Source organism: Mirounga angustirostris, unplaced genomic scaffold (assembly GCF_029215605.1).
Source record: "Mirounga angustirostris isolate CCGP_5_RB_7025 unplaced genomic scaffold, mMirAng1.0.hap1 SCAF_8, whole genome shotgun sequence".
NCBI classification, from domain to species: domain Eukaryota; kingdom Metazoa; phylum Chordata; class Mammalia; order Carnivora; family Phocidae; genus Mirounga; species Mirounga angustirostris.
Genome location: NW_026991716.1, coordinates 32,959,676 through 32,982,364, shown reverse-complemented (window position 1 = coordinate 32,982,364; position 22,689 = coordinate 32,959,676). Strand labels below are relative to the sequence as shown.

At 43.4% G+C, this 22,689-nt stretch overlaps 2 protein-coding genes across 11 annotated transcripts in view; one reads left to right on the top strand and one right to left on the bottom strand.

Annotated features, from left to right (window-relative positions):
• The window catches only part of STK38 (serine/threonine kinase 38), a 40,700-nt gene extending 29,567 nt beyond the window's left edge, over positions 1–11,133 (top strand). For 3 of the 4 annotated variants that reach the window (XM_064597532.1, XM_045866793.3, XM_045866794.3), the window contains 7 exons: positions 280–382; positions 1,210–1,271; positions 6,003–6,120; positions 7,172–7,295; positions 7,505–7,600; positions 8,557–8,651; positions 9,119–11,133. In XM_064597532.1, coding sequence (XP_064453602.1) covers positions 280–382; positions 1,210–1,271; positions 6,003–6,120; positions 7,172–7,295; positions 7,505–7,600; positions 8,557–8,651; positions 9,119–9,249 — 729 coding nt within the window. In that variant the 3' untranslated portion in view covers positions 9,250–11,133. The remainder of the gene's footprint in view (positions 1–279; positions 383–1,209; positions 1,272–6,002; positions 6,121–7,171; positions 7,296–7,504; positions 7,601–8,556; positions 8,652–9,118) is intronic. The other variant, XM_064597531.1, reaches the window with a different exon arrangement.
• Positions 11,134–15,298: 4,165 nt separating this feature from the next.
• KCTD20 (potassium channel tetramerization domain containing 20) overlaps positions 15,299–22,689 on the bottom strand; it is a 34,695-nt gene continuing 27,304 nt past the window's right edge. For 5 of the 7 annotated variants that reach the window (XM_045866795.3, XM_064597534.1, XM_045866799.3 and 2 more), the window contains 3 exons: positions 21,765–21,962; positions 20,229–20,339; positions 15,299–18,931 (listed from right to left, as the gene is read on the bottom strand). In XM_045866795.3, the coding sequence (XP_045722751.2) occupies positions 18,639–18,931; positions 20,229–20,339; positions 21,765–21,962 (602 nt within the window). In that variant the 3' untranslated portion in view covers positions 15,299–18,638. The remainder of the gene's footprint in view (positions 18,932–20,228; positions 20,340–21,764; positions 21,963–22,689) is intronic. The other 2 variants (XM_045866796.3, XM_045866797.3) reach the window with 2 other exon arrangements.

Sequence of the window (22,689 nt, the reverse complement as noted above, 5' to 3'; positions counted from 1 at the left end):
GGAAGTAGTAAAAGTATCTTTAGATGCCATGGAGGGTTCCACTGTGTTGGGAAGTTTATATTTGGACAAAAAGATAATATGCAAAAATTGAAATACTTTTATTAGTAGTATTTAGTATAATGGATCTTTGAACATTTTATTTTTTATTTTTCCCTATAAACAAAGAAAAAGAGACAGCATACTTCATGGAGCTGTAATGGATACTGTAAGGAGCCAGAGAATATAATGTCTGTTCCACATCCTTGAATGTTCATCTATTACCTTGTTTCTTCCCCATAGGGACATGTGAAGCTTTCTGACTTTGGCCTTTGCACAGGACTGAAAAAAGCACATAGAACAGAATTTTATAGGAATCTGAACCACAGCCTCCCCAGTGATTTCAGTAAGTGTAAACAGTGGTGTTAGCCTTTTTATCCCTTACCTGGGCCTAGAAGAGCTGTTCGCCTGGTAACCAAAATATGCAGGACGAATTAGGAGATTCTCACAGCATGAGTCTAGAGAATAAAAATATCTTCCCAGGTGTGCCTGTGGTTTTTATTGTATGATGAGGCAAGATGAGTGCTACCAAGTAAAATTAAGGCAGATGTTGAAAAGAGCCTTCTTTGGAGCTCTGCTGAGAAGGTTACTGGGATGAATACAGGGCAGGCAAGCAAAAGTAGAGGAAAAAGTCCTGGGACCAACCCCAGACTGGATTTATCCTAGGTGCTTCTTTCTGTCACGGCAGAAATTGATCTTTAGAAGTGTTATTTTCACTCCAGCACTGTTAAACCATTGAAACTATGTAGTACAATTACAGTTCATCCTGGAGAAACTTATGCCAAAAATGTGTTCTATATTCAGAAGTCTCTGAATATGTACCAATTATTACTTTTGGAAACTTGATGGTAATTTTGAGAAATTATCAATGTCTTAGGTCCACTTTGGGACTTTTGCTACTGATGAAACCATATTCCCCGTAATTCTGGTGAAGGACTGTGTCCTCTCTGGCCGCATGACCCACGTGACTGTGTGATTCTTGAGCTAATGCTAAAGATCAGACGCCTTTGATTCGGATTTACAGACTTGCTGGGAAGTGTGTTATCTAGCGTTACTGATGTATGGGCGGAAAAGCAAGACTTTAAGGCCTCATGTGGCTTGAACCAGAGCCTAAAAAAAGTAGTGAACATACCTGTCTGAACTTTGATTAGGACTTGTTCTCTCTGCTTTTAGCTTTCCAGAACATGAATTCCAAAAGGAAAGCAGAAACCTGGAAAAGAAATAGACGTCAGCTAGTAAGTAATATCTGTGGCTTTTAAATGCTACGAACCGAGTATGAATAGATTTTAAAAATAGGTACATAAATTTGCATTCAATAAATGTTTACAGCATATCTATTCCTTGCTTCTAAGGTTACCTTAATAGGACACCGTCACTGCCGGTGGCACCAAAGGTAATCTTTTGAAGGAGGGAAGATAATATTAGGGGGTTTTGGTTGTGACTGTTTTAATGGAGGGCCTCATTCTGACCCTTTATGTTGGTGACAGCCGCTTTCCTTCCTGTTCCACCCGTTCCCTATTTTTCTGGTGTTGTAAAGGGGATATATTTAAACTGGAGGTCTCTCAAGATGAAACTAAGTTACAGATACCTACCCAGAGCTTTAAGGCAGGGGTTCTCAAACTTCTAAAATTTTAATTCACTTAGGCAAGTCAAGACTTCAGTTCACCTGCCTCACTCACCCTTTCCTATTGTGGTGGAAAAGAGAACTTGATAAAAATTGGAGAGAAATTTAAGGAAAGTGCTTTTAAGTATTTTAAGTATGTACACATAAAATTATGCCCTACAAGCTTAAAAATAAGTAACATTATTGCATTTACCTTGATGGTATGTTGGAAGTATTTAAATAGAACAAATTCACCGGTGAAATATTGTTGTCTAGGCAGACTTTTATTCTGATTCATTGGTTTATATCTGAAGTATAATCTCTATGTCCCAGGGTCTAGTTATTGGAAAATTATAGAACAGAGATAATAGGCGTATCACCACATACTTAGGCTTTGCTAGAAACCCAAAGTGGATGAAATAAATGATGGTAAAGCTAAACTAACGGTTGTAGAAAGCAAGAATAGCAGCCGTGGAAAATGATGGCTAATTCGGAATGATGGTCACGTACATGTATCATCTAGAAATGGTGGCACTTCTGCTTGTCGGTGTATATGCAATAGTAACTTGGTGGGTTTGCCAAACACTGTATTTCAGTCAGACTTCTTAGTAAAATACTGAATTAGAGTTCTCTGTAGTATCTTAAATAACTTGGTTAGTAGGTCACTGGTAAGTAGCTGTCTGTCCTAGTGAAAATGGATGCCTGTAAGGTTAAGAAAGCATCAAAAGAAAGGCTTGCATTTTTTGAGGCCCATCAGTGGGATCTCAGACCAGACCATGATTTGAGTATAATGATTTTTTTGGTCAGCTGGGCACTGGGAGAGGCATTATCTTAAACCAAACACTTCTGGAGATGTAGTAACTAAAATTCATCTTTGATATCTTTTCCTAACATTAACTTGGGGATACTTCAGGTTGCTATCGTCATTCACATGATAGTCTCCTTTCCTTAGGGACTCTGATACTCTTTTAAGTATCTGCATTCTGTATGTGATTGAAAAACTGTTTGCATAGCTTGTTGAGGGTTAGGTAATGTCAGGAACCAATTTGGTCTGATGCTTCTATTATGTCTCTCCATTGAGTAGTAGATCTTAACCTTGGCTGCACATCAGAATCACCTGGGGGACTTTAGAATCTATTGATGCCTGGGTCCTACTCCCAGAGATAGATTCAGTTGGTTTGGGGTATATAATCTGGGTATCTGATTTTTTGAAAGGACTCTGGGTGATTTTACTGTTCAGTGAAGGTTGAGACCCTCCACTGAAGGGACTGTTTCTCAAACAATAGCTCCTGCATTATTGGGAAACTGATATTTACCTATGTTTTGGAAGATAACGAAAGGTAAGGAATCTTCTGATTTCTAAATTTTTTTAAAAGCAAGCCAAGAGTTAACCTTTGGCCGCAGTGCTTATATATATATATATATATATATATATTTTTTTTTTAAGTAATTTCTGTGCCCAGTATGGGGCTCGAACTCAACAATCCCGAGATCAAGAGTTGCATGCTCTACTGTCTGAGCTAGCCAGGCACCCCCATCTCTGGTTTTATAATAGAATTTTTTAGCAAATAAGATTTACTTAACATTCAGCTTTGCTGGGATAAATCTAGTTTCTAAATTGAAGGGTTTCTGTAGTTTCTTAACCTTTATAATTAGAATGAAAATACTTCTTGAGGAGAGCACAGTCCATGTCTCAGACTTTAAAGCTTTAAAAACAACAACTGGCATTTGTATTATTTAATTTAAAAGAAAACAGTGTACAATTCTATATGGAAAAAATGGATTCCTACCTTTTAGTATACACAAAAAAAGTAGTAGATGGAAAAATAAAACTTTAAAATTTTAGAAGAAAGTATAGGGTGATATATTCATGATCTTGGAGTAAGGAAGGATTTTTAAAAAATACTAAGATACAAGAAGTACAAATCATAAAGGAAAATTTGATTTTGCTTTAAAGGAAAAAAACCCTTCTATATATTGAAAGACATAAACAAATGAAAAGATAAGCCACATGGTCCCACTACTTTGGAATTATGTTACAGTTCATGTGCATACCCTACAACCCAGCAATTCTACCCCTAATCATATGGTCTGGAAAAATTTGTGCTTGTGAACCAGGAGCCATGTATAAGAATGCTTATTGCATTTTTGTGATAGCAAAAAACTGGAAATAACCCCTGTCCCCATTGACAGGAAAATGGTTACATTGTGGGGTAGAATATTTTACAGCAGTGAAAGTAATTGAACTACAGCTACATTTGACATCAGGGATCAATTTTAGGAACAAAACGTTGAGAAGAAAAATCAAAGAAAGGAAGACTACGTGTAGAATGATACCATTTTTACAAAGCCCCAAAATAAGGCTAAGATCTCACTTAGAGACAGATGTGGGGCAAAATTAAATTTATTTTTAAAAGCAGAGGAATGATAAACAAAATTGAACCATAGGGGTTAGGAGAGGCAGGAGGACGGAAGGGAGAGGAGTGCACGTTTAGCTCTAATGACGTTGGTAGTGATTCATTTCTTTGGTTGAACTCATGGTTATTCATTTTTATTATTATGCTTCATAATTTGATAATTCCACATTTTTGGGTATATAACATATATTACATCACTTAAAAACCCTAATAATAATGATAAGCCTCACCCTGGGAGAAGTTATTTCCAATATGTAAAACTATAAAGGATTATGTCCTGAATCAGGACTAATGCCCTGGATTCATAGAGAATTCCTACAAATCAATAAGAAAAAAGATAATGCAACTAGAAAACGAATGGGCAAAGGATCTGAACGGGAATTCAGAGAAGAGAGACTTGAATGGCTACTCAATAAATGAATACATGCTGAACCTTACTAAAGATAAAGGAAATGTAAATTAAAACAGCGAGATCCCATTTCATATTCATCAGATTGGCAAAAATTAAAAGTCTGACAGAGCCAAGTGTTGGTGAGATGTGGAACACCAGGAGCTCATCCCCACTGGGGTTGTTTAAATAGGTTTAAGCACTTTGGAAGACAGTTGGAAGATGTCTAGTTAAGTTGAAGATGTTCGTAATGCAAGACCCAATGGTACTCCTTCTGGTATATCCTTTAGAGAAATTCTTGCTCTAGTGCCCAGGAGGTGTCACAGGAATGTCTGTGTGGCTGTTGTCATAGTGAGACATTGAAAGCAACAGAAGAATGGATAAAAAAACATTGTGACATTTGTATCATGGAATATGTGTACAGCAGTGAAATGGGTGAACCAGAGCTACATGAATAAATCGCAAAATCATAATGCTGAGCCAACACGAGGTGTAGCATTGGAGTGAAACCCTTTGTTAAAAGTTGAAATATTCAGGAAGTAATGTCATTTATGCAAACATTCATACAAGCATAGCGCAGCAACTTCAGGGTTGTTTTGACTTCAGTAGGGAAGGAGGGAGGGACTATCTGGTTTTAATTGTTTCTATAGTTTTGTGTCTTTGATCTGAGACAAATATGGCAGATGATTAACCTCTCTTTAATATGGGCAATAGGTACATGTATGTTGTATTGTCTGTTTTTTTCCTGTATGCTTGCAGTATTCCATAATAAACATTTTCAAAAGACAACACAGATGTTATTTTTTACCTTAGAAGTTCTGTAATATCAAAAGCGCTTAGATCAGAGCCTTCTATGTTGTAAACGCCCAAATGCTGAGCACACTGGAAGGCTTTGAGTATTGTATTGTAGTCCTGGTATATGAGAATGGATTACTTGAATTTAGAAAACATTCCCCTGAGAACGGTTTGCATAAATGAGTACGTTTAGTAAATAGACATAAATCTCTATAACCTATAGGATTATGACTAGCTTGTAATAATAAAGCTTCCCTTTATGATTTTGCCAAATCTAGGAATATTTATGATAGAAAGAGGGATGATTTAGACAGGGTATTTCATTTTCAAACGGCTCTGCCACTTAACTAGTCCTGAGCCTATGAACAAAGCTGTTTTGGGTGTCAGATTTTATTTGCTGCTAAAGTCCTTTGCTAAGTTGTGTCAGGATGAAATAGGCTCAGAAGCATATAAGAGGTACGGAGCCTGGCACTCACTGGGTGCTCAGTAAATTACGGTACTAGTTGTTAAGATGGATACCTTCGTCCTGATTGACCATGGGCTTTGGCTGTATGTAGGAAGCATCTCTTGCCTCCCTGACGAAGCTTTATTGTTCATTTTGGAAGTGCTCTGGCAAATCAGGTTTGCCATTAAGCTACTGGGCATCCTGCTCAGTTAGTTTGTGGGTAGCCGTAGGTGGTGCTTGGAACCTTTGGTCTCTAGAACAGAACTCTGGGCACCCTCCTGCCTGCGGGGTCCCCCTGATGTATGGTACGTGTTTCAGGCCTTCTCCACAGTAGGCACTCCTGACTACATTGCTCCTGAGGTGTTCATGCAGACCGGGTACAACAAGCTCTGTGATTGGTGGTCGCTTGGGGTGATCATGTATGAGATGCTCATCGGTAAGTTGCATGCTTTCAGAGGACTTTTTCTGTGCAGCCAGGAAAGAGTCCCATATTGATAATAGACTGTTTCATTTGGGGGTGATCGAAGCACTTTTCCCCTCTTATCTTTCAACGAGAAGTTTCCTAGGTAGAAAGCTCATGGCCGTCAAATAGCCACCTATGTCGTCTGGCTTCCTGGCATCCTGTGCTTGCTTTGCTGATCATTTACCCTGTTCTTCCCCCTTTTCATCCTCTCCTAGCAGCTCTTTCAGTCTCTGGCATTTCTTAAACATTCATTGTATGCAGAGAACTTTAACTGGGCATTGCCTCACATACTCTTTACTTTCTTGCTCTGCCCTTCCTCTCTCTAAGCCTTCAAAGCATGGAACCCTCTGATCTCTCTCCCTCTTATTCAGATGGTGTGTCTGTGTATTTAGGGGACACTCTGGGGGGTGGGTGGCCATATGCCCGAGAGCACTAGGAGAGTAAGTATGTCCATGGTGGTACTGAGTGCGTGAGTCTGTGGATGACTAGGATGGCTTCTGGCTGCTCTGTCTTCGGGAACATTGGATGGATGCCTGTGGAGGCGGATGTGGTCTGTGTGGAGGGCAGTAATATGGTCTGAGAGTATTTATCCCCTTGTCTGTAGTTCTCAAAAAGAGGCACGATGGTCACCTTTAAAACCTATGCTTTTTTCTTGTTCAACTTGTTTGCACTTTACCCATATATATGGATATTCCTAGAACAGTCATTTCTCAGTGATGTTGTTTCATCCTTTCATTTCTTCTTTGGGCACAGTGACTCCCCGTGTGCAATGCTGTATATGTCCTCCTTTCTTTTCCCAGCTTCCGTTATTAGCTGCTTCTCTTGTGGTACCAGAAGCACAAATTCACTTTGGGCTTGGGAGTTTGGGGGGAAAATGAAAAATTAGATGTTTTCTGGAATGAGTGGAAGTCATGGAGGAGGTTATGGAGGGTTAAAGAGGTATAGAATCATATTAAGGAGAATGCTCCCAGTTAGATTCAAAGTTTTGGGGTGTAAAAGCTCCGAAGTTCCTTTTTTATTACAGGCTACCCACCTTTCTGTTCTGAGACCCCTCAAGAGACATATAAGAAGGTGATGAACTGGAAAGAAACTTTGACTTTTCCTCCAGAAGTTCCTATCTCTGAGAAAGCCAAGGATCTAATTTTGAGGTATTAGTCAGAGAACATCACCCCCACCTCCCACCCAGGTTTTTTGACATGAGTGAATTCATTTTTTTTTTTTTTCCAACTTAAATTATTACCTGGGTCTGTCCCTTGCTCTCTCCAATTTCTCTCTTTAAAAAAAAAGGGGAGGTTATTCCTTCTCTTTTTCCAAAGAGACTATTTGAGGTATGCTGAAAGGCCTCTGTCTTTTCCAGATTCTGCTGTGAGTGGGAACATAGAATTGGAGCCCCTGGAGTTGAGGAAATCAAAAGTAATTCTTTTTTTGAAGGCGTTGACTGGGAACATATCAGGTATATCCATATAAAAACTTTCAGGATTATTTCAGAAAGGCTGTAATTTGCTTAATAGTAATTTAGAAGCACCATTATTGGCAAGCCAGGTAAGGGAAGAGGGCTTCTTCGAGATTGAGGGTCTTTTCTTGATTTTCCTTCGTGGTGAGGATGGGAGTGGGGGCTTCCCGTCAGCCATGTGCCAGGGGATATGATGAAGCCAGCAGCCATTTCCTAAGTGAAGTGACATTTGGCTTCCATGGTGAAGGGAGCACCTAAGAAGCGTGTTGCCCTTGCCCTTACCTAGGACACACCAGCTTCTGCAGTGTTGGTGGTCGCCAGCAGGGCTGTCCCTGGCCACAGGGAGCGCGAGTCCAAAGGACTGAGTGGAGGCGGGAGGGGCGTGGGGAGGGAGAGTGGAGCTGGCCACGGCGGGGCTGTGGAGGGCTGTGGAGTGTGGCCAGTGGCCGCCCTTCCTACTCGGCATTCGGCAGTTGCCAAACAGAAACAGAAGGCGAAGACCTTGTCCTCTCTTCCATAATTGTGTTTCGATTTGCATTATTCTCAGTTTTACCTTCGGCTCCTTTTTGCCGTATTTTTAGCTTTCTCTTGGTTAGCCCCTCTGGTAGAAGGGCAGTGCCCCGCCCGGGGTGGGGGGTGTGTGGGTGCCCAGAGGGTTAGTTCCCCTTTTACAGACAGGGCAGGCCCTGAGGGCAGTGCATTAACTTCAGATTTTAGTTTTTCTCATTATTTTTGTCTTTCTTCCCAGGTATGGATTATTGTTAGTTCTGTTTTCTCATTTTGTTTGGATGTGGCCAGGTGGCGTGGTTGCTCAGTGTCAGAAGCTTTTACCGGCTGCCTGCCTGTGGCTAGTCTTCCCCGTGTCAGGCCAGGGGGCTTTGTGGAGAAAGACGTGATTAGCTGTGACCCACGTGATTACTAACCGTAGTAATTTCTGGCATGTCTGTTCTTGGCAGAGAGAGACCTGCTGCAATATCTATTGAAATCAAAAGCATTGATGATACCTCAAACTTCGATGAGTTTCCAGAATCTGATATTCTTAAGCCAACAGGTAACAGCACCAACAGTGCCTCCTGCTGCGTTACAAGCACATTCCCCCCCCACCCCCCCCAGTCTGGGGGTTGTGTTTATAGGTCAGCTAGAGGAATTTTAGTCCTTCTGGTTCTTTGTAAGTGTTTTCCCAGCGCTAATGCTGAGGAGCGGTGACACCCTGCTGAATGGAGACTGCTTAGCTGCTAGACGGGGTGGGGAATCACAAAGGTTTGTTCTTTCGTTTTTATTTATTAAAGCTTAGGTAACCTGAAATGACAGAAATGGGGAAATAAAACTTTAAAAATATTTGTGAGAAGTAGGAGGTTCAAAGAACATAGACAAGCAAATGTAGAAGATTTGCAGAGCGAAAAACAATTTTTCCCAAATAAAAACTGTGGTATCTTCTTCCGAATGTCATGTCCTCAGTACTGAGTAGTCCCTCGGGGTAAGGCAGTGAATCAACTCTCACATCTATTTCTTTCCCAGTGGCTACAAGTAATCACCCTGAGACTGACTACAAGAACAAAGACTGGGTCTTCATCAATTACACGTACAAGCGCTTTGAGGGCCTCACGGCTCGGGGGGCAATACCTTCCTACATGAAAGCAGCCAAATAGTACCCTTGAAACAGAATCCTCAGTGGAGCAGGAGTTCTTGGTACAACATCACGGTTTTCCTCTCACACGGTCTTTTGAAAGAGTTTCCAAGACGTTTATGGAACCCGCCAGCGTGTCATGGTAAACTCTACTGAAATGTGACAGTAAGTGGATTCTCTTCCATAATGCATCGGAGACCTGTGAACAAAGACAACCATTTCTCCTACATCGGCCATAAACAGCTGTACTGCTTCTTTAGAAGCCTCATGAGCCAATTTGATAGAGGTTTTAAAAAACTCGTTTTCCTAAGTTCATCAGAATGAAGGAGAAAAAACAGCCATTATCAAACATTATTGAGATTGTAACATAGACTTACTGAGTATCAGCCAATTTCTGTGATTTTGTGACAGACATGCTTTCTGCCAAGCCCACCCAGTATTTCTTTTCCTTTACAGCTAAAATTTCCGTAGTACTAAGGAAATAAAGCAATAATGAAAGCCTCAGCAACCAGCATTCTGGCTGAAGGAAATGGTCCACCATCCTCTGAGCGGGTGGTGATGGTAGTTCCTCCCCATACCTCGGCCTCAGGCGAGTGGCTCTTGATAGCCTCCATTCATGGTGCACTTTATTTATGGTACTAGGATAAAGACCCTCAATCCATTGATTTCTCTCCTCCTGCCCGTCTAAAACACTCATGCTGCTTTTCTGAGTGTTGATGGGGGATACCAGCGTGATCCATTGTCACTCTCAGAAGACCCAAGCCACTGGGCTTTGCCAAGGACTCCCAGATCACGTGGAAAACCCTCACCGTCTCTTCATGGCTGTATCAGAACATCCCTAAGATGTTGTCGAGGACCAGCAGTAGCCACAAGTGCTGCCAGCAGGAACTCGCTCTGTTCCTGGGAACACAGCAGGGAGAGTCCAGGCCGAGGCAGCAGGCCCGGAACCCTCTTGGCTAAGGTGCTGCCCCTGCTCGGTCTCCAGAACCTCCTTGGAAGTGAAGGAACCGGCCCAGTACGAAGTGCGGAGCCAGCCTACAAATCCCTGTGAAGTTCACTCCTCAGTCCTTGGTGCAACTGTGTTTTGTCTTCTCTCTCTCGGTCTTTGTGTTTGTCCTCTCCGGTTTAAGTAACCATTTTGCCTTGGAATCATGATTACGGATTTTTCCTTTGCAGAGGCCTTCCTGGGGGATGCTCCTCTCCACCCTAAAGGGTAGCCTGCAGCTTGGGCTGAGCAGGCCTCTCTGCTGCGGCACTCATGAGAGACCCTCGGAATTTTAGCACCAAGTGCCTTTTCTTTTACAGCTGCCACCACCTTGAGAGGAATTTTGCTGCATCAGAAATATGTGGAGGCTCCATATTAATGCATTATTTTAAAGTTTTTGAGAACTCAGAGCATCATTTTCACCTGTGTGGTGATTTTGCCTGTTGCAAAGGGTCATGGCCAAGCTGCAGCTGGGAGTCTGCTTTCACCAGTCTTGAGGTTAAGATCACCTTGAAAGTATGTCCTGGCTTAGCTATTCAGAAACGAAAAATGGGATATCAGAGTTACAGGAGTAAATGAAACTGCTTTGGGTTTTAATGTCTTAGAGGAAGAAAAAAAAAATACTAGGGAAGTATTAACTTTGGATGAAGGTAATGTTTGCCCCTTAATCTTTCATTCACGGTCTGCTAGTGAAAGGAAGTAAATGAGATTCTTTTGTGTAACTCTGTCTTTTTGTTGTATTACCAAATAGTTGAGGTTTTGACCCCCAGGTGTTTTGCAAGTATGTGTGGTAAGCACGGTAAAGAGTTCACAGGAGTGGTGATAGTCTATGTGTGGGGAGTGGCAGGGAGGGATGATTTGTTTTAGGGGAAAATGCCCACATTTTAAACTTCTGAATAAACTGTGTGAAAACAGTGTGAATCTGATGTGGTTTTTTTTTTTTTTTTTTTTTTTAATTTGCGAGAGAATGAGAGCACGAGAGGGAGGAGGGTCAGAGGGAGAAGCAGACTCCCTGCTGAGCAGGGAGCCCGATGCGGGACTTGATCCCAGGACTCCAGGATCATGAACCGAGCCGAAGGCAGTCGCTTAACCAACTGAGCCACCCAGGCAGCCTGTTTTTTTTTTTTTTTTAAAGATTTTATTTATTTATTTGACACAGAGAGAGGAATCACAAGTAGGCAGAGTGGCAGGGAGCGACAGAGGGAGAAGCAGGCTCCCCGCTGAGCAAGGAGCCCGATGTGGGACTTGATCCCAGGACCCCCCCGTGAATCTGATGTGTTTTAAAGCAAATGTGGGGGCACCTGGGTGGCTCAGTCGGTTAAGTGTCTGCCTTTGGCTCAGGTCATGATCTCGGGGTCCTGGGATCGAGCCCGCTTGGGCTTCCTACTCAGCGGGGAGTCTGCTTCTCTCCCCCCTCCCCCCCCATGCTCGTGCTCTCTCTCAAATAAATAAAATGTTTTAAAAAAATTAATCAAATGTGGCTCATAACTGAAAGGGGCTAGATTGCTGGTGGCTTCTTTTAACCCGATTGCAGACCACTGGAACACTTCATCACCATATTTAGGCAATGTGCTTTTCTGTCTCGGAGAGACTAGGGCCTGCTTTTTTCCTTGAGAATGAGCCTTCGGGTTGGTTGGTATAAAGAGACCATCTTCTGTTGGCCACTTGCATGTGTTCTTCCCACCTGGCTCAGGGTTGCGGGGCAGTGGGATCTCCCTTGCAGCAAGGCTAAGGGGACACCTGCTGACAATTGCTGTCAGTGGGTGGACATTTGTACAGCTGTTTACCCAGCCTGGGGTTGACCAGGAACTTCACAGGCTCCTGGAATGGAACTTCTGCTGAGCCCTCCGGGTCCACCAGAGCAGGAGTCCTGTGGGGTCCCCTCATTAGCACTCTCTCTGGGTTAGGGAAAGGAGCCTCAAAAAGAAGCAAGAAGAGCAAAGACCATCCAGGGTCAGAAGTGCAGGCGGGAGGAAGCTGAATGCAGCCAGAATGTGTGTTGTCTTTGCAGAACTTAAGGGTTTCAAGAAACATGTTGAGAACCATTGGTTTGGTGTTGGTCCTCTTCAGATAGTTCTGCTTCCTACTCTCTTAGAGGGAGTTAGGAAATAGGGCTTGAACCGTACTGCCTACTGAAGTGAAACTGAATACTGATGTCATCCAGTCTCCTCTTGATTCAGGGGTGCATCAGGATTTTCTTCAGTACTTGTGTTTTTTTAAATTTTTTCAAAGTAGGCTCCACACCCAACATGGGGCTTGAGCTCACGACCCTGAGATCAAGTGTCACACGCTCTACTGACTGAGCCAGCCAGGTGCCTAGTACCTGTTTCTTTTTAGAATTACTTTTTCAAAAGTAAGCTATGGATGAGTTCCTTTGGGATTAATATTCAGGCTCTGAATAGCAGGTTGCAATTTTAAAACTCATCTATATGCATAATAGGAATCCTCTGCCTCAACTGCTAATGCTTTTTCTCTGAATTGGTTCCTTGGAAGGTGTATTTGGGTTTCACTCTCTCCTTTTGTAACCCCAAATGGTAGTTTATCTTGAACTCAGAGGATTCAGTGAATGGTATTTTCCTTTGCTAGGTAGTATACATTTCCCTGGAATGATCTGTGAAAGCCAACACTGACTTAAAAACCACCGCCACAATGCTTTCTCAGGCACACTTTCAGAGCATCTTGCCCAGATCACACTGAAGTAGCCATCATCTACAGAGCACAGTACTGGGCACTCTGGGATGCACTGGGGAGCCTGCCGTGGTCTTGATCTGCAGAGCAGGTGGAGAATTCCCATCAAGTGGCTCAACAGCAAACAGCACTAGCTGCGAAGTTCTTAACGGTGGAGCAGTACTGTTAAGCTGATCTAGGGGTGTTAGGGAAGCTGAGGGAAGCTTCCGGGAGAGGTTTCTTAGTTGCGGTGACTTGCAGAGGTGATACAGCCCTGGATTTTGGAGCCTGGTAGGTTTGGTCTTGTGCTGCGGCCGAGGCGTGGGAGTTGTTCCTTTGGGAGGAACACTGCGGTCGCGTTTGTTACTTCATTTCCCTCTCCCACTTCCCTTCATCCAATCTCTGTCCCTTGTGCGAAACATGTATTCATTATCCCAGGTATAAAACATACTAGCACTCATTTTTATAGTCATTCCTCTGGTCATGGGTGTCCTGACTGCCATAGCCATGCATCCCAGAGTGCCCAGTACTGTGCTTTGTAGATGATGGCTACTTCAGTGTGATTTGGGCAAGATGCTCTCTCAAAGTGTGCCTGAAAGAGCATCATGGTGGTGGTTTTAAGTCAGTGTTGGCTTTCACAGATCATTCCAGGGAAATGCATACTACCTATACTTCAGCCCTCATCGTTTTTGTTTTTAAAGATTTTATTTATTTGAGAGAGAAGAGAGAGCAGGGGGAGGAAGAGGGGCAGAGGCAGAGGGAGAAGCAGGCTCCCCGCCGCCATGGGGCTCCATCCCAAGATCCTGGGATCATGACCTGAGCCGAAGGCAGACTGCTTAACCAACTGAGCCACCCAGGCGCCCCCTTTCAGCCCTCATCTTACTTGATCAACCTGCTGCACGCATACTGTTAAAACAAAAACTCTATTCTCATCTGACTTCCTTCTTGGTTCCCTTGCCACCACTTAAATGCTGGTGATCATCCGAGCCATGCCTTTGCCCTCTATTTACTCATGTGATCTCGGTGATCTCCCCAACACAGTGGCTTCAGCTGCCATTTTTTGTGGCGAGGTCCTCAAAGTGACCAACTTCCCAGCTCCATCCCCAGAACTCTAGATACCACCGTCTGGAAGGCCTCGTTCGGGCTCAGACACCATCCCAACAGAGCTCCTCTTGCTTCCCGTTGCCTCTGACTCGGTCTACTCAGCTGTCCAGCCAGAAACTTCTTACCCAGCTCCCACGGGTAAACACGCACAATTCTGGGGCACGGCCATCCACCCATCCTACCAGTGCCTTCGTTTCTTGAAGCAGCTACTGCACTGACCCCTTAGCTGACCTCTTTTGTCCCCGGCCCTTCCCCTTTCAAGTCCGCTGCCTTCCCTGCTGCCGAAGAAATTCAAGCCTCAAGTCTGATCATGTCATTCTCCTCCATAAAACTCTCTTGGGTTCCCAACAGTTTCTAAAAATGAGACCAGACAACTTTGAGGTAGAAGGGTCCTTCCTTACTCTGGCTGCATCTCTGCATCACCCCACCTTCCCTGATCATTTCACCTTTGCATCTTGGCTCATACAGTTGAGTTGGCCTGGAATACCTCCTCCCTGCACATTCGTGGATCCAAAACAACTAGTATTCTTTCTTTACAACTTGGTTCATGGATCACTCCTAGAATCCTCTTGTGAATTCTCATGGTAAAAACTGGCTACTCCATCCTTTTGGGGGTTCCCTGAGTGACCTGGACTGTTCATAGATCTCTTTTCCCCACAAGTATAAAAACCCCTTGGAGCAGAACTGTGTCCTGGTCATTGTGTCCCTGTGGTCATGCAGTGCTTGGCACAGAGTATACTCAGCAGGCCATCTCTTCAGAGCGTGTCCGTAACCTCCGTGCTGATAAAGGCAGGCCTGCTGTGAAGGTGCTGGCTTTAGCGCCCCTTGAAGTTGGATCACCAATAAGCTCCCGGGCTAAGTGAGCTGAGGGAACTCAGGAGGCACCTGACTAGAGCTGGGCCAAATTGGAGACATCAGAGGAGGAGCCAGCAGCTTTACAGCAGTGTTTCCAGGGGACCTGCCTTTCATTCCTGCCATGGCTCCTCACTTGTTTTAAACCAGAACATAAAGTCGCTGAGTCCTCTTATCTTCCAAACTTACATTTGGCTTTGTGGGGTCCTACTTGGTTGGACTGAGGATTCGGGAGGTCCTGAATGTAAATTAGCCAGGAACTCAAGAAGGCAGACTATTAGGGTTCTGGAAGCTGTGAGTTACAGAGAGTAGGGTGGGAAGGGCACACCCAGGCTCAAAGTGGCCCGGTGGCCCCGCAGGAAAGGAAGCAGCTCTGTTCTGGGCCATCAACGTGCTGCTGCTTGGGTTCCTTTTAACATCTTGCCTTCCGGTATTATCTTCTGCTAAAAAGAAACAACATGGACACAAATGATAATATTTTATTATAGCAAAAGCATCCCAAATAAAGGATTTCGTAAACACTGGTAGGTGAACAAGTGCAACTTTAGAAGTAAATACAAAGTAAAGAGGCAAAATCTACAAGCATTTTGCCTTTAAGAGAAAGTGTAATGTTCTCCTGCAGAGGGGATCCCACCCAGAGCACGAATGTGGCTCCATCTTCCCCAGGGAAGGCATCAGGTTTGCCTTCTGAATTTGTCTGTGCATTTTAACAACCTCAAAATAATGGCAAGAGGTGGCATTGGATAAATTACTAAAACCCTTTGATTCTTAACTTTCTATTGACACTCGATAAAAAAAAGACTCCATATCGCACTTTGACAATTTGAGTTAAAGCCTGTGCTGATTGTTTTCTGCAAATATTTCCATCCTTCCTGGGCTTATTCCATAGTATTTTCATAGACCTGTATACATTAGATGACATACTGGTTTCTTGGAATTTAGCTTAAAATAATATTGGCTATTACATATTATGCAGTAAATGTACTTTCTAGCTTCCTTACCATTTAAATGCTGCCATCTTTTCAATACTTTTCCTCCACTTTGGAGAAACCATGATCATCTCACCAGACACATGTTAACACTCTGCCCACTCTCCAGCTCAATGCCAAATGTTTCCCAGTCAGCGATACATGATAATGATGCATTCACAAACTCCGATTCTAAATCTCAAATTCAGGTTCCTCTTGGCTTGCAGAGCTATCTGAGTAAGACCGTCAGAGCAAAATATCTTCCTCTGAAGATGGCTCTGTATAAACAGCCTAGCTTGCTTATTTAGGCACTTAGAAGAAAAAAAAACCCCACCAAACCTGAGTTCCACCTTTATTAGAAACCTCTCTTGCCCAGCTGGCCAGTAACAGACTCTGAAGGGAATGACTGCAACTCAGCCCGTCCCTGTGGGGACTCAGCAGTTCTGCCATCATGCACTGTCTTGGGCCCAGGAAAGGGGAGCTCCGAAACTGCAGTGATGCTGAGCTCCAGGCTGGGAGGGTGGTGGGTGCAGAAGAAAGCTCCCTCTTTACCAGAAGGGACCTGTGGGCCCCACTTTTCCCTTTGTCCCCACCATCTAGTGACACTGGCAGATTAACCTGTATGGGTTTCCAGCTCACTCACCCCATGGGTTGGGGCCAAAAGCACATTAACCCAATTGGGGAGGGGGGGAAGGGAGACGTACTTCTTGAAAGCCCGAGGAAATTAATCATTTACATAGAACAGAGTGCTAAGTACATGCCATACTTTCATACTTGGCTTTTCACCTAAGCAAGGACTAATTGGTTTTAGAGGGTTAACTGCAGCATGTTCACACTTAAATGTTCATACAGAAGATGGAGAACAGACGTTATACTTACTAGAGAACACAGTTCATTCAGATTTCCTTTGTGATGGCATGGGAGGAAGTCAACTGAGAAGCAGAAAGGAAGCACCATTAAACGATTATCTGGGCTGGTCAACTATCAGTGGGTATGAATGAAATACTGGCACGGTGAAAGCCAAACCTGACCTCAAATAGGAATCAAGGAGTTTCACAGACATAGAAGTACCCTCTGGCTACAAAAAAAACCCTCACCCTAAACTTTAACCCTTACCATCAGCCTTACAAGTTGGATGCCAGTGGGAGTCAGAATTCTCTAAGTGGGAGATGGCTCAGTTTAACCCCTTACTACTACTACTTTCTGCGTAATGAACGGAGTATTGATTTCCACTGTGATGCTGGTCACAAGCACAGAGAACACACTTCTTAAGAACATTCTTGTTCTTCACGCCTGGAAAGAACAGCTTTCGACACCCATCTGACTTTACCTTTGGAGGACTACAACTAGGGCAGTCAAAATGGAGTCACCTAACTTGCTCTATGGTATCTTACAGGAATGGAATTTAAGAAAACTCGTCATGTTACCTTAAAGAACTTGAAGGAAACTATGTACCTCTTTGAAATCTGTGATGAGTAAAGGCTCTGGTGATTAGAAGGCCAACCTTTATCATAAAATGGGAGATTATCCCCAGACACTTAACATCTGGCTCTAGACTCTAAATTTAGTTCTGCTGTTAATAGCCATGAGGACACAAGGGAAAATGGTTCAGTACTGGGAGGAGTGATCTGGGTTGTCAGACACTATGCATTATTAATACAGAGCCGACAAGATCAAACAAAATTACTAGGCCTAATACCCCTTCAACTCATCTATCCTTTGGGGATGACACCAGTATGGTTTCCTAACCCAGTGTGATAGGCTACTTCAAAAACAAATATCCTGATATCCAAAAAAATTCCATAGTATGTAAAGAATATACAAAGAAAAATCCTGCACTGGGACAAAGCCTGGGCAGGTGACGTTTCCCCCACCCCGCTTTACCCCAAATGCCCCCTTCCCTGGAGCTCTTAGAAGTCTTTCTATTGAGAAACAGAGCACTTGGGAGAAATTTCTGCCTGCCTCTTAAAAGCCTTTCTCAGCCATATCATCTAAGGTTTCCCAGCCACACTCACAGCAATGTGCTGCCTAGGGTGACGACCTATGGCTTCACAGCAGATTCCAAGCCAGGATAATCAAAGTGGCCTGATCTGGACAGGTTCTTCTACTTGAGTTGTGAATTTCATTCCAAATGATTTCTTTAGACTCAAAAACCTTGAACCTAAAAAGGTTTCATAAATGTTGTTACATTATTATTGGACTTCAGTCGAATCTGTGGGGTTTTGAACTATTCATTGCATTAATGAAAAAACTGAATTTAAACTCTTAAGAAATCTCCTTTTGGACGTTTTGATGAGAGCCTAGTTCTTCCCAGATGCAGGTCTGGGCACAGAGGCCACCAGGAATGGCATCTTCACTGACCCCTAATGACAATCCCATTAGCGCCCGCTTGTGGAAGCTACAGATTATCTTTTTTTAAGGTTTGGTCCCTTTGCTGCTACATAATTTGCCTGGTATAAAGCAAACAAAAAAGCCAAGGACAAAGTATAAAGGATGAGAGGACTGCTTTGATGAATATGAGCCAATGGGAGTCGACTTCCTTTCCTACTTTTTGCAGTTATGCAAAGACTCTGTAAACGGCACCAGATCCAAATTTTTCAAGTTACCAGGGCTGCTGCAAAGCTGGTAGCTTATTTGCCAGTGAGTGCTTTTTCATCCCCTGCCGGAGGCACAGACTTTTCAGTAATGAAAAGGACACACGCTAATTGTGAGAGAGAGGGAAAGGACGGAGAAGCAGGTCTCCTGATACTCAGGGGAGACAAACCAAGGGGAGAACTGGCTGTGGGCATCGCAGACAGAGAAGGGCTCTAAAGAGACACGGGTCCACACCTGGCCCTAATCCTGAAAGTCGTTAGACGCCATCTGAGAAAGTGGAGCGTTCAGCCGGTCGAGTTCATCCACCTGGGGTGGGTGGTGCATTACTATCTCCTGGTCCTCTAAGACATCTTCTCCAGCAGCTACCAGATTAGTGAGGGATTTGCTTCGGACACACTGGAAATCCACATGGCGACTCTTCCCTTCTTCCTTTTCCCAGGACATCTGGATAAAGGGGCGCTGCACATAGTTATAGATTACTTCAGACCGGCCACCGGGTCTTCTCTTAATTTTTTCTTTACAGGTAGGGTAACCTGAAACAGAAAAAGGCCATTCTCATGACTCCAGGAAATTGCCCACTCTAGATTCCACACTTTCTCTTCTCTAACCACTTAATTTCCTCCCAAATTCAAAGGCTGGGGAAATGACCTCTGACCATGCCCTGCCACTCCCACCCACTTACGTGCTCACTTCCCACCTATCCAGGTTAGTAGGTCTTGTCCCTGGAAGGGAAGTAACAAAAATTCTATCTCTTCTAATGGCAGGGCGAGAACAGCCTCTTAGTAATTTCAGAAGCCTGTACTTACTGGCAACAATGCCACAGAACAGAAATCCTGCTAGGCCATGGTGAACTCCAGTCTCTAATTCTAGTGCTTATCTCATACTGTAGGAGAAGTGGTTAGAAAGCGTGTAATGTGTAGCCTAAAGAAAAAAACAGGGAAGTTGCCTGAAATATCTGAAAAGCTATCACATGGAAATGGGAGAAATCTTACTCAGAGTAGCTTCAGAGGCTAGAACTAGAAGGAAGACCGAAGAGAGAGGAAGTTATCTACTAGATATATGGAAGAATGTTCTAATGGTAGGACAGTCTGATGGGATGCTGGGAAATGGAGTAATCCTTGTCACCCTGTTCCTGGGGTTTCCAGTAACAAAGGAGGGACACAGTGAAAGAGGTTTAATAGACCTCAAAAATCTCTTCCCACCTGAAATTCCAACCTAAATGAGACACAATAAAGATTGATGGGTTCCGCAGGCAAGACTGAGATAGCAAGAACAGCAAAACTCAAGAGTCAAAGACTCATGGAGAGGAGACCAGGATGGCTTCAGCATTCTCGAAGAATCAGTGTCTAAGACCTTTCTATGGAGACCACAGGTTGGGAGCCATTTGCTCAAGATCACTTCAAACCATTCTATCAATACACACAGACATTCCTCAAAGGTATGCAGTGGAATTAATTCAAATTTGAGTCTCCAAGACTGTTGATGGAATGACTCTCCCACTTGGTGAGCCCACGGGCCCTGCTCCACAACCCCCGCCCCCCCGCCCATGTCCTTAGCCCTCACTGCCCTTTATCCCAAAGCAGTACACCGGAATTTATTCCTGCAGCTGCTTTAATTTAAGCATTTACGAATGGAAATAAAATGAAACGGAAATATAAGGATAAACAAAAACAAAACCAGGAATCCTTCACATAGGTAGGAATGTAGTGTTCATGTGTGCCTATTCTCTACGTCCTCTGGAAGCCGGGTTTTAAGGACACAAGCTGTGCCCATAGATACAACCCACTCCATGAGCCATGCAAGCTGAATACTAATGGGGATATTTATTACCTTCAATTCCAATGCGAATATTTTTCAGGCCTCGCTCCTTTAACACTGTTTTAGCGACATCACGATTCTCAATATATTTGAAGAATCTATAGAGCTTAGAGCTATAAAGAACTGGAAAAAGAAAAACTGAGTTAGTCATGGAGTAAAAACTTCTAAAAGAGGAGGGAAACGAGCTAACAGAATCAGACTAATGAAAGGTATACCTGACCCTGATGCCAAAAAAAAAATCCAGTTGGATCACAGATTAAATGTTAAGTAATAGATCAAACATAAGAAAGAAACCACATGAGAAATTTTTATAGTTCAGGGTGGGGAAGACCTTTTGGGTACAACATAAAACCCAGAAGCCATAATGTAAAAACTGACACATTTGACTACTTAAAAATATAACGTCTCTGCTTGGCCAAAACCACTGTTACCAAAGCTAAAAAAAACAAAATAACAAAAGTCAACTGGGAAAAATACCTGCAACTCACATTACAAAGGGCTAATTTCCTTAATATATATAGAAAGAGCGGTCACAAATAGCCTTCACAAATCACTAAGTAAAAGACAATCCAATTCTGTAATGGGCAAAAGGCACAAATAAAGCTACAGAAAAGGAAATTAAAAGGCTCTTAAAATTTAAAAAGATGGTGAGTGCTGATCATGAAATGAGAAATGCAAATTAAAACATAAATGCGATGCTATTTTTTACCTATCAGTGTGACAAAGATAAAAGTTCAGTAAAACATTGTTTTGGTGAGGGTGTGGAAAACAAACCTGCCACATATTGTTTTGTGAGTGTAATATGGAGGAGAATTCGGCAACATTTATCAAAATTATAAAGGAACAAAGCTTTGGCACAGAAATTCCATTTCTAGGAATATTATTCTATAGAGATACACATGTGTGAAAAAGACTCCGTTTAAAAGGCTATTTATTGCAGCATCATTCATAATTTATAGTTTAAATGTCCAACAACAGAGCTAGTTAATTCCGCTCTGGCACAGTCGTGCAGTGGAACACTAGACAGCCATTAAAAAGACTGTGGAAGCTTTTTATGTAAGACACGGTGTTGAACAGTCTGTAGACTATGGAAGCATTTGAAAAAAAGGAAAAACCATGGATGTAATTGCTTATGTATGCGCACTGAATACATCTGAAGGATAGAAAAGAAGCTGAGGAGGAAAACTGGGTGGATGAGGCAGGGATGGGATCAAGACTCTTCAATGTATATCCATCCTTTTGTACCTTCTGAATTGGTACATTCATTAAAAATGGAACCAGCGGAGAGAAGAGTGACACCACCACTAAATGGCCTCAATCTGGCCTCCGTCTCACCGCAGTATCCGACACCAGGGGCAGCAGCGGGAGGTGGGACAATGTCACACACTCAGCAGAGACCTCAACCCTGCATCACGTGCCCTGATCATCCAGGTGAGTGTGCTCCTTGCCAGCTCAACAGTGACATTCATGTTGCTTCCAGGATCTAACTGCTGCTCTGGGCAGCACGTCTGGTGCGGAAAGCATCTACACCATGCGGGGGGCTCCTACTTTGGGAATATTCCTCCCCCATGGGAGGGGGGTGGTCTTCATCCCAGTCCACAGAATCCTCATCCGTCAGCACAACGATGTGGCACTCTCGCTCCCCTTTCTTGGCACAGCCCACCATGATGGGCAAGACCAACTCTTCGAGGTAGTGGTCAAACTGCTTGTGAGCACCATCGTTAGACAGTTCATGCAGTAAAGCACCTGGGGAGAGAAGCTGTAGGTGAACATCCTCTCTGGCCGAATGTAGCTATTACTGCAATGAAAAAGCTATGAGGTGATGGCTGTTATCACGGAGAAGTTCCAGACAGGGGGCCCATAAAGGCAGAAGATGGTTTCTTGCTCCGAGGCGCTAATGAAGCTGATTTTGTTAGATATGTTACACGTTTTACCACTCCTTAACTTCCTCATGTTTATTATTTATTTTATTATCGAGAGGGAGGGAGGGGTGGAGGGACAGAGGAAGACAGAGAGAGAATCCCAGGCAGGTTCCATGCCCAGCGTGGAGCCGACGTGGGGCTTGATCCCATGACCCCGAGATCATGACCTGAGCAGAAACCAAGTCAGATGCTTAACCAACTGAGCCACCCAGGTGCCCCCCTCATGCTTAATAATCCCTGAGCATTTTGACCAACTGAGGTTTTGTTAGCTATACAACGTCAAACCACGTACATTAATTCTACAAGAGAAAGAACCATCATTTGTAGGACCTCTTCTGAAGATGCTCTGAACCCCAATTTCGTGGAGTTATGGTACCACAGAAGAGGGATCATCTGAAGTTTGAGGACACCAAGGGACTTGCTCTAAGTGTGCGCTAGACCCAGTAGAGAAACCACAAGTCTAGAGAACTTCATGGAATATGCAGGGAAATGTATCGTGAACCTCAAAGAATAATTTTTTAAATAATTTCAGGAAGCCTAGGTGATAATAA